Genomic DNA, 21,168 nt, shown 5'->3' on the forward strand with positions numbered 1-21,168 from the left:
ATATATATATATATATATCATAGGGTTACGGTCAAAATGTGTTAAGAGCAATTGTTAAAAAGATAACAAAAAAATTTTTAAAAAAATTAATTTTTTAAAATTATAAAATATTAAATACTCAATTTATAAAAAATTTATTTTTACATTTAGATTTCTAACAAATGCTCTAAAATCACTTATTAATATTTTTTTCTTTTTTGAGCATTTATTGACACTTTTTTTTATATTCAAAAATTGTAAAATAATTTTGTGGGTTTAAAGTGTTACTGATTAGTGTGATTTATAACGAATAACTAAAGTTATATATATAGTTTTAGTCTTCATGTTCTTTTACAATTTTAAGTAATATGAGACTATTTCATTATGTAATATTTTCTTGACAACTAACATTTTTCTCTCATTTAACATATATACTAACTATTATAAGATTTGTCTATAAAAAAAAACCTCAGCCTTTATTGAAATGATACATCTTGTGTTATCATTATCTATACAGATAGTCATAGTTCAAAAGAATTTATTATATTCCATAAAAAAAAATATAGTTTACTCAAAGTTAAACCTCTTCAAGAATTTCCACTGAAAGCTAAATCACTCCAATAACTTCTACTTAAGATAAATTACTTCATGAATTTTCACTTTAAGGTAAACAATTTTAATAATTTATTCTACATGTCAAAAACAAAACTAAAAACTTATGGTGCAACTTTCGTGTTGGCTTTATCAAGAAGTTCTTTAGTAATCCACATAATCTCTGGGCACACCTTGCAAAAATGTCAGCCAATGTTCATGTGGTAATCGACACCTTGTATAATCATGATTGTATCAACGCAATAATGACTATAATTTTTCATTAGCCAAATATGATTCTTCCATAAAATTTCTCTATGTCAAACTTTACAAAGGAACTTGACATTTTATAATTGTGCACCACAGATTTTCAAAAAAGAGAGGTGAGTCACAAATGACCATTTAAAAATCAACGCTTTCTTAGTCAAAACTTTTTCAAATAATATTTTTTCAATTTCGTCATTCTTTTTTAACGTGGAAGATCAAAAAATATTACAACCACGTAACATACGAAGAGAAAAAAAATTAAATACAAACTTAAAGTATATATATATATATATATATATATATATATATATATATATATATATTCTTTCTTTATAAAACTAAGTAATGTAGAATTATTTCAAACATCTACTATTTCAATCAACTTTAACAATATTTCAACATTCCTATAAAATATAATTTTACCTTCGCCTTATATTTTCTCAATAACTAAATATAATCTTCTATTTCTATTTGTATCTAAAAAATAGTATTTAATAATCATTGTAGTGTCTCACTTTTTGTTTCATATTTTGTTCAAATTCTATTGATCTCATGTAGCAAGTATTTATGTTTTGAATTATTTATCGCATTTATCTCGATCAGTGAAATATTATTTCTTAATTAATTTATCAATAAAAAGTATTTATTATGTGTATTTGTAGATTAAAATATAATTAATGCATTAAATTTTCTCACATGTGTATTAAAAACATATTTAAAAAACACAATAATAATCAATTGTATGTTTCTCTTTTAAATAATTGATTACGACAAATATACAACCAGTATATGAACTATATAGTAAATTATTACTATTGTATTATACACATAATTATTGAAATTATGTTTTACCATTTGAAAACGTCCTCCTATGAATGTGAATATGTGTATCGGTAAATTTAAACGTCCTCATATGAAAGTGAAATATATATAATAGCATCATTTTTGTGATTTAAATTGTTTACCTCTTATCAAGAAAAACTTAAAAGTTCCCCATAAGTTAAAAATAAGGTTAAAGTTTATAGAGAGTGATAACATTCACTTTACAAATCCATTTTATAAGGATTAATTGTGATCAGTATAAAAATTTTACAAATTCAAACTCAGGTAAACTACAGTAAAATCGCTATAATAAAAGTAGAATAAAATATCATAAAATGAAAAACTATATGTTCTATATATATATTGACATCTCCCATTTTTTGGTCTTCTAGATGATTCTTTATGTCTTGGTGGGTGGTTTATTAGAGGAAAAGAGAAAAAATTATTTATGCCTATTATTTTGTTATTGTTGTGTAGAGATAGAGACAAATTTTTTGAAATTTGAATTAAGGACAATGATTCAACGATAGTAAAAAGAATTATTATTTAACGATGATGTGTACAAAATATATTGGTTGAATGACATCTATGCAAATTTATTATTGAAGATGTATATTATTAAAATTAAAATTTTATTTATTATTTATTAATAATTTGGATAGTGTGAGACTATTTATATATTATTATTATCGATTATGTAATTTCTAAGTATTTGAAAAAATGCATATCTGTGTAGTAATAAAGAAAACATCCATGTAGTGCAATTGATGAAGAATGTGAACAAAAAAACATACAAAAATAAAATGATACGGGTTCAGGAAGAAAAACCCCAATCCTTGTGTGTGCTCAATACTGTTACGAGGAATCTTCCGGTGATTGAATTTCTATCCAGAAATTAAACTCAATCATTCTCAGAAATTTCAACTCTCTATTTATTATAATATATAATAAATCGCATGATTGATAATTATTATTATTATAGAAACTAAATCATGTGGATCAAAAAGAAGGGAAACAACACTTGTAGAAGAGAAAGAAGCATGGAGAACAAGATATGCTCTATCTACCTCCTGATTTAACAAATCAAATCCTTCTTTGTACGAGTAAGTCATGGTTTTCTCTTGTCTCTAATCCTCACTTTGCAAAATCACATTTTGATATTTCCGCTGCACCTACTCGTAGAATTCTTTGCATATCAACTTCAGTAAATGAACTAAATCTATAGATTTAGAAGCGTCGTTCAAAGATAATTCTTCGTCTATTTCATTGAATCTTAATTTTAAGCTTCCTAAATCTGATTTTGATGTTGAAATTAACGATTCGTGTAGAGGGTTTATATTTTTGCACTCTCCTTCAAGCAACTATATATGGAATCCATCCACTGGAGTTCATAAACAAATACCTTTCTCTCCTTTTGAATTCAATTTAGATCCCAAATGTTATTGTTATTTATATGGTTTTGGGTATGACAATTTAAAAGATGACTACTTGGTTGTTTCAATGTCCTATGATCCACTGGCAGATATTATTTCATTACACTTGGAGTTTTTCTCATTGAAAGCTAATAAGTGGAAAGAAATTGAGGGTGATTTCCCTCATATGAATGTTTATCGTGACCCTAAAATAGGATTGTTCTTCAATGAGGCAATTCACTGGTTCACTTTGCTCACTTGTCCTGAAGATTTAACAATGGATGTTATTGTTGTCTTTGATTTAGTGGAAAGGAAACTTTTAGAGATGTCTATGCCAGATGGTTTTATGCATGAAGCTAAAGATTGTGATTTTTGGGTATTGGGAGGATTTTTTAGTATATGGGCTAAGAAACACGATTCAATTGAAATATGGGTGACGAGAGAATACAAAGTGTATTAGTCTTTGGACTAAGACTCTTGTTCTGTCTATTCATGATGGCGCCCCCACTCATTACTGAAAAGTAACATATTTTAGTATAGTTTGATCAAATTTTATATTTAACACTACAAAATATGTAAGTTTTATTTTTTAGATCTATTTTGAAATGACTTTTTGTTATGATTTTAACTAAAATTTTAATATCAATTATGGAAACAATTTATTTAATTAATATTAGAATTAAAATTGAATAAATAAATGTATTTAAACTCTTAATTTAATCAACTTTAATTGATATTATAGTAATGTCCATGTTGACAAATTAAAGAAAATTATTAGTTAAAATATTTAAAAAAATGATACATTTTTTTTTATAATACCGTAGAACTTGTCATTAAATTATTTAAAAATATTCTATTTTCCTATTAAAAAATATAACATCAAAAGTCTATTGATTTATGTTACCCTTCATTTATGTTGTCCAATATTGAAGATGTCATGTAAAATAAAGATAAAGTCTTAAATGAATTTATAAAAAAAATACATATCTCATTTCTCATTTTACATAGATGAATTATGTTTAATATAAAAACTAATATCACTTATGTTCTCTGCAGTGATATCGTTATATGTCTGAATGTATTACTCATATTATTTGCAATGAAATAAGTTGAATTTGATGGTGCGAAAAAGAAAAGGAAAAAGAAAAAAAGAAAAGCATGATAGCATTGTCTTGTAAAATAAATATGAGAATTAATTGAAATAATATCTCTCTCTGTATCTTTGTAGTTGTAATTATTATTTGAGATTTATTTAGTCTTTCTTTTTTTCTTTTTTTTTTTTATTTCAAACTACTTTTGTCCTCCGGTAACACTTTTTGTTTTTTTTTTAATAATTGTTTCAGTTTTATATATACTTTAGATATATCTACAAGCAACACACATGGCTAGCGAAACTTTAGATGCTAGTAATGACCTGTTAAACTACATAACCATATTTAAAGCCGTTAAAAATTATCATTTGACGAATGATAATTATTAGCATTCTTACAAGAGAGATCCAAAACAACTCAATAGTTTGATTAGTGAATTAGGCTTGAACATTAATCAGAACAAAGTGGAAAATGGATTGGCTTTCAAATATTTGTACTATTGCGATCATTTTCTTTGGTACCATAATTTGTCACGCATTTGCTCTCTCGATCAGTCTACACGATGTGGAATGCGTATCAGAGCATGTTCCATATGAAGGTGATATTATTTCTGGAAACTTTGTCGTCATGGACCACGATATATTTTGGAGCTCGGATCACCCTGGAATTGATTTTACGGTAAGACACCGTATTTATTGCGAATTTGATTTTCTCAAATACCGATATTATTTTTTTATGAATTTGACAATAATGTGAAAACAAAATGTTCCAACCAAATCAATTAAATAGAAATGAAATTGATTTCTAATTTTTCGTTCATTAAACTTTGTGAGGGAGATGAATTTTTATATTTTTCTAATATCTCTAATTGATATTTTCAATTAGTAAATTAGCTAGCTATATGTGGGAATGTTTGATAGTTTGGGTTGTTTTGTGGTTGAATTAATGAATGTATGATCTATATAGGTGACATCTCCGGGAGGAAATGTGATTCAGTCTTTGAAGGGAACATCAGGGGACAAGTTTGAGTTCAAAGCCACACAAAGTGGAATTCATAAGTTCTGCTTTCATAATCCTTTCTCTACGCCAGAAACTGTATCCTTCTATGTCCATGTTGGCCACATTCCAAATGAACATGATTTAGCTAAAGATGGTATAATTTGATTATTTTTCTCATTAACTTGACTTCAATTAAGTTGTTATAATTAGAATATTTTAATTGCCTTTACAGCTAATATGTGATATTTAATTTGTAAATATTTGGTTCGGAAAACTGAAATGACGTAAATTTAGAGAATGTTATTTCTGAATTTAGTGGAATAAATGTCACATATGTGAATTAAGGAAATCATTGGACGCTGGATATTTAGCCACCTTACTTTGTTGAATTTATTTTCACGCTGCCAAGTATTTCTATATTTTTTTAGACTGAATTTTTATATTAAAAATTATTATTCAACCCATTTATTTATATACAAATTTATTAAAATATAAATTATTTTAATTTTAATAGATTTTTATATTGTTAACGTTGTTGTCTCTCTACGGATATAAGATTCATTTAATTTGTCACCTAGTTTTATATTGCAGCCTATAGTTTTATCATTTACTCATTTTTGCTTTTGGATTCAGAGCATTTGGATCCAATTAATGTGAAGATTGCTGAGTTGAGAGAAGCATTGGAATCTATTATAACAGAACAAAAGTACTTGAAAGCACGTGATGCTAGACATCGACATAGTAAGTTGTGTAATTTATGTCATGCGTTTTCGTGGATGATAAATTTATTTTATTTTGATGTATTGATTTTTTGTAAATGCAGCAAATGAGAGCACTAGAAAACGTGTTGTCGTTTACACACTCTTGGAGTATATTTTATTCGTCACTACAAGTATATTGCAAGTGGTATACATTCGTCGACTCTTCAGCAAATCATTTGCTTACAATAGGGTGTAGACTTACTTCAACAAAAATTGATATCTTTTATTTACAATTTTAATTAAATACAACAATTTTATTTTTGTTTATATTTGAGATTAGATGAAATATATTATAACTTTGTCTTTGATATAGTGTCAACACTCGATAGGGATAATGACAGTTTTCAAACACAGTACTTAATTTTCTATTTACTACTTTGTTTTTTCTCATTACTTTCACTTATAATTAACTTCTCTAAATATGATCAATTTATTTATTTCTGTTTGTTGAAAATAGAACTAGATAAAATAATGAGATTTTTTTTCAAATAAAATAATGAAACAAAAGGGGTCTATTATAAAAGGGAGGGTGAAAGTTCAATATGTCACCATCTCTTAAACTTAAACTACAAAAGCCCAATACGTAAAACAATCATCCGATTGGGCTTGTGATAAAATTACAACATGGTATTAAAGTCCAGAAAATTATACCCCAATATAATATATAATTTAAACTTTAAAAAATTAAATATATAATTTTTAATATAATATTTTAAATTTAAATCATAACAAATACGTTAACAACACTTGTTAACATTTATTATATAATTTTTATCTATATAAGTTAAATAAACTAAATGAATATTCATATAAACAAGAAATAAACTAAATTACAATTATCGAAAACAAAAATAAAATTAAGTTTTTATTTTTTCCAAAAAAGATAAAGGTTTTGTAAAGTAACTAAATAAATTAAGTTAATCAATCAACAATTAATACACTCCTGTATCACATGATAACATGCAAAAATTGATCTTAAATTGCATCTCCGATGCATCGCATAGAATCCAATTGAAGGAGTATAATAAACGGCAGATGCTCTTGTAATCAGTCAGATTCAATAATATAAAAATAAGGTTAATAAATTTATCAAAAACTTGAATTTAATAATACTTTTTATACAGTTTGAATAAACATCGAAGTAGCCAAACAAGCATCATAAAAAATTGAATTGTATACATGTTACAGGTCTATGAGGCAGCCTATACTAACAACTTAGCGTGAATCAGAGTCTACAAAACTTAGTTGTCACAAAATCACCAACATTTACAACGCATGCGAGCCAAAACTCTCTCAAAAAGAATAGACCCCATAACCATTTCTCGATACATCATCAATCATCCTTATCTTGCATCCTCTTTCTTCTCATATTAAACCATTAAGATACTGAAAAGGACACTTGTGTTTTATATTACACCAGTGATTTGTATACGATTTTTTTTTGCTCGAGGTATCTTTTTGTTTAAAGTAAGAGATTAATTAATACATCCTAAAGGTATATAAATAGAGATATGCTATATACAAATAATATTAAACAGTTATTTAATTATGTGTTAAATAACTATAATATTATAGTTTTGTACACATTTCATTATATAATGATAGAATATAAGAATCATTATATTATATTTAAATAATAAAACTATTCATATAAAATAATTGTACATTATAACTATTCTGCATGCTCTTAGTACTCATATAAATTTGAAACGAAAAAGTAAATTAAAATTATAATTGATATTTATTTTGAAACAATTTATTTTCTTCTAATTATGAAAAGGAGGGAGTATATTATACCACTTTTATCTAGTAGCTAAATGTATGAAATATATTCGAAAATATCCTATGGTATAATTCCTATGGTCGTGGAGGTAAGAGAGTGGTTGACCATTAGAAAAAGGATTGAAATAATGAAACGGGTGAGTGAGAAGATAGTACAAAAGGAAAAGGATGTGTTAATTGTTATGTTAGTCTTTTTCTCGATGGCTGGGAATGAGGAAATAACGTTGAATTGAAGATACTAAAAACATGAATTGACAACTGAGAGTTATTATGCCCACGCTAGCTTAGATAGAGAAGAAGAGGTTTCAACTTACAATTAAAATAATAATATATGCATGGAAAATCTAAACAAACAAGGCCCCCTTTCTTCTCTTTACTACTTACCACCACAGTATTTTTTTTTCTTCTTCCAAAACCCAATAATTGTAGCCTGTGACTTTCTGTCCCTGCTCGGAATTTTGAATTGTTTAAGTGCCCACTTTATTATTATTATTATTATTATTATTATTATTATTATTATTATTATTATTATTATTATTATTATTATTATTATTATTATTATTATTATAGTGTCCCAGGCATTATAAATGGAGTATTATGATTTGTGTTATGCATATTAAATTAACTAAACAAATTTTCAAAATAATATTTAAGGAAATTATTTTAAAATTAATTTTAAAATTAATTTAAAGGAAAAAAACAAAAATTAATTAAAGTAGATTAATTATCATGCTCTAGTGGATTTTCACTTTTACTTGTATAAATCAAATGAAAAAAAAAACCATTTTGTCATGTTATGGACTTATGGTCTATTTAGGAGGTGGAATTTTGAAAAGGATTTAAAGAGATGTAAAGTCAATGTAAATTTATACTATTAATTATCAATAATAATTCGATAAGTTGATAAAATATTTTAATATAATTGTATTTGATTTAAAAATATTTAATATGTAATTATTAATATACTATTATAAATTTTTTTGGGAAAAATAAATTTAAATATATTACAGATTTAAAAAATAACATGTTATATGATCATAACACTGAAGAAAATAAAATGAAAGTCATATGAATAGAGTGAGAACACATGATGGAAAAGACTTATCACTACATGTACTATTTTTAAAAAAATTTAAAACAAAGCGGTCTATTTATTATTTAAGTTGATATATATGATATTGAATTAAAATTTAAATATAATATTTAGTTAAAAATATAAATAAAGAAATAGTTTAAATTAGAAAATAAAATTAGAAAAAAAAAAATACTCATAAATAAAATTCATATTAAGATCCAATGAACTTTGACATAGTATAAAATAAATTATTTATAATCATAGTAGATGTACGATTTTTTTTTATTATTATTATACATCTTTTTAAAAATTAAATAATATATTTTAAATTAAATTTATATATTAAACTGTCTTACTTTTTTGAATTTTAAGAATGTTGCACCTCTACCATCACATAAAAAATAACTTTTTTTAATAGAAGATCATGTAGTCACATCTAAAAAATGCAACCTCATAAAAATTAAAAAAAATAAAATATCTTTAAATATATTTTTAATATAGAATATAATAATTAATTATTTAAAAAAGTATATATTTATAATACGACCTAATGTTGATATATTAGAATGGGACCTAATGTGTAGTTTGTTGAGATATTTTTTATAATTAAAATAAATCTATTTAGAATGAATGAAGGAGCATAAAAACAATACTTTATAATTTATATATAGTGTTGATTGATTGGTTATCGATAATATAAAATTATCTTAATTTAAATACACAAATAGTTATATTAAACTGTCTTTAAATAAAAAAAGAGACAGATGAGATGTTTGGTTGGTTTGGTAGATTCAATAACTAAGAAACATAATTTTCTTTGATATTTCATCACGAAACTTGTCATTAAGTTATTTTACTTTTGGTAATCCAATGGAGAATAAAAATGTTTGTTGTAAGAGCGAATCGAGAGAAATATAAGTATGAATCTCGATCTCTCTTTTGAATATTAGTTTTGTAAATCCTTTAGGTGAGACAAAAGGTATAATTCTTAAGGTTTGTAAAATTAGGAAAAGATATATTTGAATAATTAGAGTTAAAAGAAAAGAAAAGTTTAGGTTAAATGTTAGAAAGAGAGTGCAGGTGGCACAATGTTAGAAAGGATCCCCCACTGTGTTGTACTGATCTACTCTAGTGATCTACAAGACTGCTATAGCAGCTCTCTACATATACTAATCTCTGACCTACCTACCTATACTTCTTCATCAATCATCATGCGTCTGCTATTCCCTTTATAGCTTTCTTAGCTGTTTTCTTTGCATGTTTCTTTTTTCAATTTTTCATTCCTTCTTTATTATAGTATCTACCTCTTTTTTATTTACATCTGTCCCCATTCTTTTCTTCTATATATTCCCTTCCTTCCACTTCTTTCTAGTATACTATTATCTACCTTCTTTCTTTCTTCTTCTTCTTCTAGGTCAATATTCCCCTTACTCTCAACATATTTTGTTCACAAAGGAATAAGTGAAGCTGCCAGCATGATCTAAACTTAGGTTAGAGAGGTTTTCTTTTCTTTTCTTTAAAAGAAGAACAAGATGAAGATGAAAGACTAACCCTAACTTGGATTAGGTCATGCTGTGACAGCCTCACTCATTCCTATTTTGTGGACCCAATTCATTCCTAACGATTTTTATCTCTTCAACTGAAAGACACAACAAACAAACTTTAATGAAAAAGGGTGACTCATAATTATTTGATATCAATGAAATTACTGTTACAAGTATCTTTGTTATTCCTTTTTCCGAGTTTCTGTTCTGGCAGGCGTGCGATTTATTACTAACTTTTCACCTTTTTTTTGTTTCACTCTCTCTCCTTTTTCTTTCTCTCTTGTTATTTCATGCCAACCTGTTTTCACTGTTTCTTGTTGACTATGCTCAATACTATCCCTGTATCGTTCTTCTCTCTTTTTATCTTGTTATAAGCTTCTTTATGTTATTTTAGGTTTTCAGATACTCAGGTTCATTGTATAAATGCTTGTTTTGTTTATCTTTATCATGTTTTTAATTCTGCATTTGTGCATTTTAATATATTTGTTTTTCATTTTTCAGGTGCAAGTGTCATCATTTATCCGCATATTAATTAATATAAAAGCTCATCTAGGAAAGGAAGGAGCTGTACTATCTTAATCAGCGTAATTTATAAGCACAAACTCACACATTTTTATGTATATTTTTACATATTTTTAATTTGTTATATTATATTCATGATATTTTTGCCTCATCTTAGTTTTTGACGGTTGGTTGCAGTGTATAAAAAGCAGGTTATAGGTTATAGTTGATATTAAATGTTAGAATTTGTATTGTAAAATTTGTATAGCAGGTTATAAGTTATAGTTGATATCAAGTGTTATTTTAACAATTATCATCTCACTGTAGAACAAATTTTTTGGAATAAAAAGAATGGTTAGTTTGAGTTTTAGTCTTGTGTTTTCATTTTTAGATTTTTCTATTATTGTATAAGATTTATGAGGTTAATGGAATTAAATTTAGTGTTTTAAGTCTTATAGCTTTTGTTATTTTTGCTGTTTTCTTCATCTGTGCCCTTCTAATGAAGGGAGAGAACAAGATGTAGTGAACTTTTCGAATCAATTTATGCTATATAAGCTTGTTAAAGTTTTGTTCTTATTATTTTTCCTAATTTTTCTCAATGGATATTTGTTAATTTTCTTTCTGGACTTGATTAACAGTTATTCAGTTATGTTGCTGAAATTGTTAATAAATTTTGGAGGATATATCTATTCATTATTTTCACAATTAGGGTATACTTAACTTTAATAGTTAAACTAGGGAAGCTTAATTTTAGATAATCAATGTGAATAAATATTTATTTAATATTTTTTATCATTCAATTACTGATCTGTTTGATGACTGGTAGAACTAATTATTTTAATCATTAGAAATACTTATTTTTTTGGTATAACTAATTTTTAGGGAATAAATGAGTAGTATTTTGCTAACTACAATATAGTTCTACATAGATGTATCTTAAATGGATCATATATGTATTTGGAATTTTCGGATATTTTTCTTGTTAAATATTTCTATAATTTCACTTTAGTAAATTTACATTCAATCATAATGTCCTGACTTTAAATTTAAGTGTAAATGTATTAATATTTATTAGATTAATTTAAATATATAGATAAGAATTGTTTTTTTACATAAAATAGTTAAATTTTTTTATTAGAAATGAGATATTTTTTCATATATAATTTTTCTATATTAATAAAATATTTTAAAATTGTACCAAAAAGAAGTTTTCTTAAATGAAAAATGTCTATTCAAATTGTTTATTGTGAGAAGTTGCTATAATCATTTTAATTTTAGATTATATACATTTTTCAATTTCTGTTATTTTATTTTCTACAATGTAATAATTATTTTACTTAACTATTTGGTTATGACCAAAAAATTTACCGATCAAAATTGAAATTTATATATAATTGAAATTCATCACACAATTGAATATTATTATCTTATTGAAATATGATAATCATGTCATAATTTTATTTAAAAAAAAAACAGTAATGTTGACCGTTAAGAATAATTATAAATATGTATAGCATTAATCATTTGACATGTACTATTGCGGCAAACATATAGAAATATAATAAAGGTGAAAGTGAAGATATTATTAAATTAGAGGTTATACTTTATATTTAGAGCTAATATTTTGCAATTACATATATTAATTAATTATATATATATATATATATGTATATATATTATGATGATTTTTATTATTTGTTTTAGGATAAAAAAATTGAAGTTGAAGTACATATGAACTTAATATTTGATAGAATTAGAATAAGACAATTATTTATATTGAAAAACAGTAATTTTATTGAGAGGCATATCTCTTGTTTTTGTCAAATCCCATCATTTCCTTATTTATTAAATATTAGGATCAATTTTTGAATTAGATATCACAAACTTATCCAGTGAACTCATGGTTGGTTTGGTTAAAAAACACCCCCAAGACAATTTTTTTAAACCCTCTGAAAAATTAATAATTTCAATAATAAGTATAATTATACTAATTTTCAAAATTTAAATAAACAAAATAAAAAATTAATACTTGTTAAAGAAATATATTATAATAATCTAATAAAAAAAATTATATTGTAAAACATCTAGACAATAAAAAATTGATTACAAAATGTAATAATTTTACTAAAATATATTACTATTAATTTTAAAAAGCCTCATTTTAAATTTGCCTTAACTCTCCAAATGTAGATCGAAATTGTCTATTAATTTTTTATCTATATCTCTTTTATTTAATTATTCTTTTTAATTTAAATAATTTAGATTAATTTATTTTAATTATCAATTTTATTCCAAAACATACTGACATCAGCGTACACGACGGTTTAGAGAATCAATTTTTCTCCAAGCGTTGATGAACGATACTTTATGACCTTGTTACTTGAGTATTTTTTGATAGAGCCCTGTTAATTAAGTTGAAATATTTATCTTTGTGTCGCATTTTGAAGTAGCCGTGTAAATGGTCCCCCATGAAGTTATATACTTAGTGGTTGCCACTTTCTCTTTGGTTGATGTATCTATACACTTTGATATTGAAGATGATAAGTCTTTCTTGCAGGACCACGGCCACCTGTCCCACGTGTGTTTACGACAATCATTTGTATTTTATAAAATATTGGATCTTAACAAAGTATTTTAAAGGTATTAGAACTTCAAATTTTCTTTCAAAAAAAGTAAGAAATGTAATGATTTGTTTTTCATATTTGATAGGTGATTTATAATTTTTACAATTAAATGGCTTCCACAATTTAGTAATAATATTTTTATATATAATATAACATCATACGTAATAAATAACGATGAGAATTATGTACTAAACTCAATCAAGGACTATAAATACATAAATATTTAGAAAATAGAAAGAAATAATTAAATTGGAATTAAGTTCGCTTTACAAAATAGTATATTTTTGGAATTATAGTGTGCACATTTAAAGACGTGGAGTTAATTAAGTATAGTTATTTTACTCACAAGAAAAATTAGAGTGTCAATATATATATATATATATATATATATATATATATGATAAAAGTTAACCATTGATCTTATGTGCGTGCTGACATATATATGGCTCAAGTTTATAAAGATTTGTTACCACATATTTATATAGTTTATTTGATAATGACGATTACATGAAATTCCATGTAATTATTAATTTTCGTGAGACATACAATTCAGATTCGTGAAGATCTAACTTAATCAAAATGAATCAATCTTTTTATGCACTCAAACAATTGATGCATCTTTCTTGAGATTATAGATTGAGTATTTGAACAACAATATTTTTGTAAGTCGGGACAGTTATATAGTAAAGGTGCTAATGTGGTTCTATATGTTCCAACGATTCTAAAATGTAAACAAAAGTTGATTTAGAACTTGAGAAAATGATGAAGAACTAACTAATCATGAAGTATCATATTTTAGTTCAATTTGAAGATACTAATGTACCTTACTTATTGTACATATTTTGAAATATTGTTTATTGTCAACTATTATAATATAAAATTCTTCACCCACACGAAGACATTAGAACAAAGTTAAACATATTTTGATATGCATGTTACTTGTTTGATTCTTATAATGAAAATTTTGCACTATATGCATGAGGCAAGTCAAGACTTCCTTATTGTTGAGATATCTGATGTGATTCTACACATATAAGAACTGGTTTTCTTTGAGTTATTACAATAGTTCTATGTGAAGATAATATTGCATATATTGTTAATTTTGACGAGTGTATGATAAAAAAGATATAACAAATCTATTATATGAAAAGGTTTTCGTTGTCTCAAAGAGTTTAGACTTGAAGACGATAATACAAAGTATTTCTTCTTCTCTCTTTCACCTTGATCTTTATTCTACTGTTTTAATATATTGTTCTGATTTTAATTAATTTTACAACAAGGAATTGTTTTTTTACAAAAATAATAATAATTTAATATCAGGAATAAACAGTAAGTAATACAAGGTCATTTTCTCAAATAAATTTATCTCCTTTGATTCTTTAATTACTAAAGATTTAAATACACTTATTTGTTAGAATTATTGTACTCACTATTATAATATTATAAGATATGTTTAATTGCAGTTTAGTCTATTATTTTTATCAATTTACGAAATTGATCATTCTATTTTAAAATTCGATAGTTTTGGGCTCTCTCGTAATTTTGAATTGAAAAATAACGATTGTACATCATTTAAATAATGTGACATATAATATAATGATGTAAAATAATTAACATCCATTAAATCGCAATAAAATCTTCTAAAAACATAACTTTTAACTTCAAAGATTTTTTATTTTTGTAATTTAATTAATAACATATAAATAATTAATACATTTAAATAATTATATATTATAAAATTGTATAACACATAATATAAGATATGTGAAATCGTCATTTTTAATTTAAAATTTTATAATAAATCAAGATCGTTGATTTTAAAAATAAAAGAATTAATTCCATGATTTAGTAAAAATATATGTAATTCTGGTGACCCATTTGATTAAAAGTTTCATGTTTTTTCTGTCTAAATTTTCTAACGAAGAGACGTGTACAAACTCTACTCATACCAATTTGACTCTTGTACTTACTGTAATAAAATAATTAGCAATGTGTTGATATAAACGGGTAAAAAGTAATTGTTTTTCTCCAAACATGGATACCATTAATATGTATATGGATACCAGTCATAGGCCCATCATAACTATATAATTAAGGATAATAGCACATGTCTGTAACAACTAATGGATACAACTCTACTCATACCAATTTCAAAGGTTCCAATCCTAATAGTTTTTATACTTAGTTTTATTATACATTCTCACATTCCAATCACTTTTCAACCACAAATGTGACCCAAACTTCTAGGGCCTAAAAAAATTATATTTACTAAATATTCCACATGTTTTGGTATTAGACACATGGAAAACCAATATCCGCTAAGTTACAATGACAAAAGTGTCATGAATTTCAATATGTGGTATATACTATAATACCTCATATTCAAATTAGAAAGATTTCTGAAATTTCAGTGCAACATAAGCTAAAATTAAAAAGCTTTCTTGAGCTTGAAGACTAGTAATTTTGCCCACTTAGTATAGGTGAATGAAGGTGTATTATTTGATACAGGTATGAGCTTTATTAAGCAAGCAAGTGGCCATGAAACAATTGCAATTCCAACACAAATTCCCCATTGGTCCCATGTTAATCTCTCTGTATCAGCAAACTTCCTTAGTAGTTCCACCATCAAGATTTGTAGAACAATAGTAATCCCAACAATTCCAAGAAACAGATGGTTTTTGAGAATGCCTTCAAATACATAAAGTTTCTCCATACTTCTTGAGTTGAACTCATTGAAAACTTGGCACAGAACAAAAGCATTAAAAATGAGTGTATTCTTTACCTCTGTACTTACATTGAAGATTGACTTTCCATAGAACTGAAGAACAAGAAGAACTGCAATCTGATATAAAGATTGAGCTAAAAGATTTCTCCACATAATTTTTGTGATAAGAGGTTCGGTTCGACCGATCGGCTTTTTCCTCATTAACTCCTTTGTAGGCCTTTCTGTTGCAAGTGCCAAAGCACCTAGTGTATCCATAATGAGATTCACCCAAAGAAGTTGAACTGTTGTTAAAGGAACATCTCCTGAAGAAACTGCTGCTATAAAGTTTATGACAAGTGCTGCAACATTGACTGTTAGTTGAAACTGAATAAATTTTTGAATGTTGTTGTAAACACATCTTCCCCATCTTAAAACAGTGGCAACAGAATTGAAGTTGTCGTCCAAGATGACGATATCGGAACTTTGTTTGGCGACTTCAGTTCCTTGGATTCCCATAGAAAGTCCAATATCAGCTTCTTTTAGAGCCGGTGCATCGTTTGTGCCATCGCCTGTGACTGCAACTACATGTCCTTTCTTTCTGAGGCATTGCACCATCAAAAGTTTGTCCAAAGGGGACGATCTCGCCATCACTCGGATCTTATCAACTTTCTCCATTCTCTCTTCTTCTGTATAGTTTCTGAATTCCACACCTTCCACCACTTCTCCAGCATTATTAGAATCTAATATTCCACATTCTGTTGCTATTGCCTTTGCAGTGAATATGTTATCCCCAGTTATCATCTTAATTTCAACTCCTGCAGCTTTGCAAGTTTCCACAGCTAGCCTAGTGTTTGATCTACATGGATCCTTGAGGCCAACAATTCCAACCAAGGTCAATCCATCTTCTCTCAGCATCTTATGTGTTTTATTCTCCTTTTTCATAAAATAATCAATATCTTCCGAAATCTCCATGTGAGCAAAAGCTATACATCGTAGACTACTAGCAGCCATGCCTTGAATTATCTTCTCCAATTTACTCCTTTCTTCATCAATGGACTTCATTGCGCCGTTAATATCAATATAGTTATCACACATTGCAAGTATCATCTCTGCAGCTCCTTTCCAATGCACATCAATTTTGTTCTCATTCTCCTTCCTTATCGCAACACCGCTCCGTTTCTTCTCCGAGTTAAATGTTTCAACATGAAGGACTTTATGTTTCTGTTTCATTTCATCCATGTCCATACCTAAATCCGATACCGCCCACAAGAGTATAGCTTTTTCTGTTGGGCTACCTGAAATCTCAGGTACAGATCCTGATGAAGGCTTATACACACTACCAGTTGTATTGAGGGCTACCCCTTGATAGAATAACTCAAGAACCTTTGGTGCCATTGCATTAGAAAAACTTTCCATCACAAAATTTTCAAGACCAAGACAAAACTTGGTCACCCTCATTTCATTAAGTGTCAAAGTACCAGTTTTATCAGTACATATAACAGTTGCTGATCCCATAGTTTCACAAGCAGAAAGTTTCCTCACCATAGCATTGTCTCCCATCATTCTTTTCATAGAGTAAGCTAATGTTAGTGTCACAGCCAATGGCAGACCCTCAGGGATAGCCACAACAACAATAGTAACAGCAACTGCAACAATTCTTACAACAGCATTTAAAACATCGTTAATATCAGTTTTTGTTCCTTGAAACTCCTTATTCCCATTCTCATCTTCTGTGTTACCAGTGAAATAACGAATAAGCAACACTAGAAGAACAAGAAATGCTACTGCAAGTCCAACCTTTCCGATCGAAGAGGTTAACTTGTCGAGACGAGCTTGTAAAGGCGTTCTTTCGTTACTGTCTCGGGTTATTGAATTCATCATTTGACCCCAAGATGTGTTGGCTCCAACAGAAGTTACAAGCATTTGAGCATATCCATCCACAACTTTGGCCCCGGACAACAAAAAAGGCGCTCTTACAGACTCGATTTCTACATGATCGCTCTCACCTGTCATGCTAGATTCATCCACTTGCAATGAATGACCAGCTAAAAATACTCCATCAGCTGGAATTTGATCACCAATCTTCAGAGACACAACATCTCCCACAACAACATCAAATATAGATATCTTTTGTGGCCTATCATTTCTCAGAACTTCAACTTTTATGTTATTGCTTATCTTAGACAATTTGTCAAACTGTCTTTCTTGTCTAAAGTTGCTTAATGCACTTACTACAACAACCAGAAACACTGCTAAAATTATACTACCTCCTTCATACCAACCTTCACTTGGTCCATGCTCTTTTATGCCAAAACCAAGTGAAAGGCCAGCGCAAAATAGAAGTATGATGATCGTAGTATCATTCAAAGCTTCAAGAACAAAGTGTAGTAACCCTTTTGGCGGTGGCTTTTGGTAGGTGTTCGAACCAAACAACTCCACCCTTTTCGAAATGTCATCTTCACTTCCAATGATTCCCTTTGTTGGAAATGTTCCAATAACATTTGCAACACCTTCAACTCCTCCAAACTCACTTAAGGACTTCAAGTTTTTGTCTTTAACCATGTCAGCAAGTTTGGCTTTATCAACATCAGAAACACCAACCAAAGAGTAATGATTGGTTCCATGTTGTGGAATTAAAGGTTCAATTATATCAACAGTGGTTCTTGAACTTGAAGACTCAGTGTGAAAGATTTTGGTGTAGCGATTGTGATTTTTTCTTGATATGACCTCTTTTGCAAGGGAAAGCATAACCCTTCTAGAATAAATTGCTGTGTATGCAAAACGCCACCTTCTTTTTGCATTGTTGGTGTATTTGGAAGTGACTTTGGTGAAGGTGTTTGTGATGTCAACGATAATTGAGCTACCATCATATTGTAGATTATGATTGCTTGACATGGTGGATTTTTAGTGCAAATTAATGAATACAAGTATCTAGTTTGAGGAAGATACTAGGAAAGAACTTCATTCTGAGAATACAATGATGATCACACGTATATAATTTATATATATATTGATGTTTCGTGCTAGACGGTACATTAAATAGTTTCCATGTAACTTCCTAGCAAACTATAAAGTCTACACTGTTTATTTTTATTTATATTTTTTGTTGTTATCCAAGTGGGTCAAATTTTGTAAAATGTTTTGTTTTTAATAAACACATTCTTGCTGCACAATTTAAATGGTTGTTGAGATTGAGAAGAAAGTAACAACTTTGATACTAATCCAAATAAAAATGGAATATAGAAATTTCAAAATAATAAAAACTGCACGATCTATTGAATAGTTATAAAGACTTAGTGGGATGCATTTACATGAAGCCGACATAGAGTTGTCTTGAACCATTAACTCTATTTCAATAGTCAACAATACATAATATAGATATAACAAAAACAAGGTGATAGTGAAGAGACAAATGCAAGTAGCACCGCGTGGAAATCAACTAAAGAAAACTGTTAAAGCTACACTTGGCCATTATCTAATTTTATAACACCAGAAACTCCAAGAGGTGTTATATTTAATTAGTATAACACCTCTTCAAACAACAATTTATGTTGTAATTTGGATGTGTTCGTTTATATTTAACTATATTTTATTAAATACTTTCAATTATTTAACAAATAGATATATATATATTTTAAATATCTAACAAAATCATTGGATTTGTTATACTTTTCCTTCTTAAACCAAGACACTAAAAAATAAAATGCTTTATAAGAATATTTTCTCCATAATATATAATTATGCTTTTTGCAAAACCAAGTAGTGAACCGTGGCTCCAGGTTTAATCTAACATTAATTTGAGTTCCTATTTACAGTTATGAATTTATTTTTTCAATAGTTCATGGTAACGGGCTAATGGCATGCCGTCCTGGACGGACATGGATTTTGCCTGGAATTTGCGAACATACGCCAAGTACAAAGTTACAGGCAATCTTGGAAACCTCTATTAATTATTTTTTGTTTTCATAATAGAATTTAAGCGAAATACATGTTCTTTAACTCAGTTTTTTATTATTTATTTAATTTTAAATAATAATTCAATTATTTTAAAAAAATTATATATTTATTAAATTTATAAATCAAATCTTCAATTAAATTAAACTAATGCATAAGATATTTTGCCTAGAATCTATCATTTGTACATAATAATTTTGTATTCTCAATTATTATATTAATAAATTTAGTTAACATTTATTTCTCTTTGGCAGTTTAAGTTTTTAACGCAACCGTTTTTATATGCAAAGTGATAATTAATATGAAACTTATATAATATAATTATGAGAAATCACGTTTAATTTAATAATATTGATATTTATAGTTAAAATCTATTGACACAAAAGTTCTCTCTTTAATATTTTAAAAATATATTTTTTTGGCATTTATTTATTTTTATCCCTTAATATCAGACAATTTTTACAATTTTAATTAAGGAAATTGATGAAATATTTAAAATAATTTTTTACTATAAATTAAGTAAGTTGATTGAAATTTTTTTTTTATTTTTTTTTTGTTTTAATTGCAATTTTAGTATGTTATTTACTAATTCACGAAATTGGTTTCGTTATTCTAAAATTTAACCGTTTTGATTACTCATTATGATTTTTTAGTTAAAAAATAATAATGTAACATAATTTAAATAACGTGACATATGATACATTTGCATGAAAATCCTATAAAAAATATATTTTCAAATTTAAAAATTATTTATTTTTATAATTTAATTAATGCATTTAAGTGGTTCTATATTATGTCACGTCATTTAAAATATTTTAAATTGTTAATTTTTTAATTTAAAAATATAAGAGAATGCGTTCAAAATTATCAATCTTTAAAATAGATTGATGAATTTTATAAATTAATAAATATAGAAGATCAAAATTACAATTAAGCTACTTTTTTAAAAATATTATTAAAGAAATATGAAATACTATAAATTTTCTTAAAAAATTAAAATAGAATATGGCTAATAACTTTTCGAAAGGAGTATGAACATATGGTCATTTGTTTACAATGTCA

General features: G+C 26.7%; 2 protein-coding genes, 1 long non-coding RNA gene and 1 pseudogene across 4 annotated transcripts; 3 read left to right on the forward strand and 1 right to left on the reverse strand.

Annotated features, from left to right (window-relative positions):
* The first annotated feature begins 2,641 nt into the window (after positions 1 to 2,641).
* LOC101498368 (transmembrane emp24 domain-containing protein p24beta3-like) lies at positions 2,642 to 6,230 on the forward strand. 2 transcript variants are annotated; one of them, XM_012713931.3, is made up of 5 exons: positions 2,642 to 2,762; positions 4,717 to 4,840; positions 5,129 to 5,315; positions 5,795 to 5,902; positions 5,985 to 6,230. In XM_012713931.3, exons 2-5 carry the CDS (start codon positions 4,790 to 4,792, stop codon positions 6,116 to 6,118), a joined length of 480 nt encoding a protein of 159 aa, XP_012569385.1. In that variant the 5' UTR covers positions 2,642 to 2,762; positions 4,717 to 4,789; the 3' UTR covers positions 6,119 to 6,230. The 2 variants fall into 2 exon arrangements, with proteins under 2 accessions (XP_012569385.1, XP_027188335.1); XM_027332534.2 differs by lacking the exon at positions 2,642 to 2,762 and having other exon boundaries at positions 3,834 to 4,840.
* On the forward strand, positions 2,714 to 3,693 carry LOC140919574 (F-box protein CPR1-like; annotated as a pseudogene).
* A 3,343-nt stretch (positions 6,231 to 9,573) lies between the features above and the next one.
* LOC140919562 (uncharacterized) lies at positions 9,574 to 11,194 on the forward strand. Its single transcript, XR_012162234.1, has 2 exons — positions 9,574 to 10,193; positions 10,825 to 11,194. It is a non-coding gene; the product is annotated as an uncharacterized lncRNA (long non-coding RNA).
* A 4,362-nt stretch (positions 11,195 to 15,556) lies between these two features.
* LOC101499463 (calcium-transporting ATPase 12, plasma membrane-type) lies at positions 15,557 to 19,217 on the reverse strand. Its single transcript, XM_004493669.4, has one exon. The coding sequence runs from the start codon at positions 19,045 to 19,047 to the stop codon at positions 15,877 to 15,879; it is 3,171 nt and encodes a 1,056-aa protein (XP_004493726.1). The 5' UTR covers positions 19,048 to 19,217; the 3' UTR covers positions 15,557 to 15,876.
* Between the last annotated feature and the right edge of the window lie 1,951 nt (positions 19,218 to 21,168).

This window comes from Cicer arietinum, chromosome 3 (genome assembly GCF_000331145.2).
Source record: "Cicer arietinum cultivar CDC Frontier isolate Library 1 chromosome 3, Cicar.CDCFrontier_v2.0, whole genome shotgun sequence".
Lineage (NCBI taxonomy): Eukaryota > Viridiplantae > Streptophyta > Magnoliopsida > Fabales > Fabaceae > Cicer > Cicer arietinum.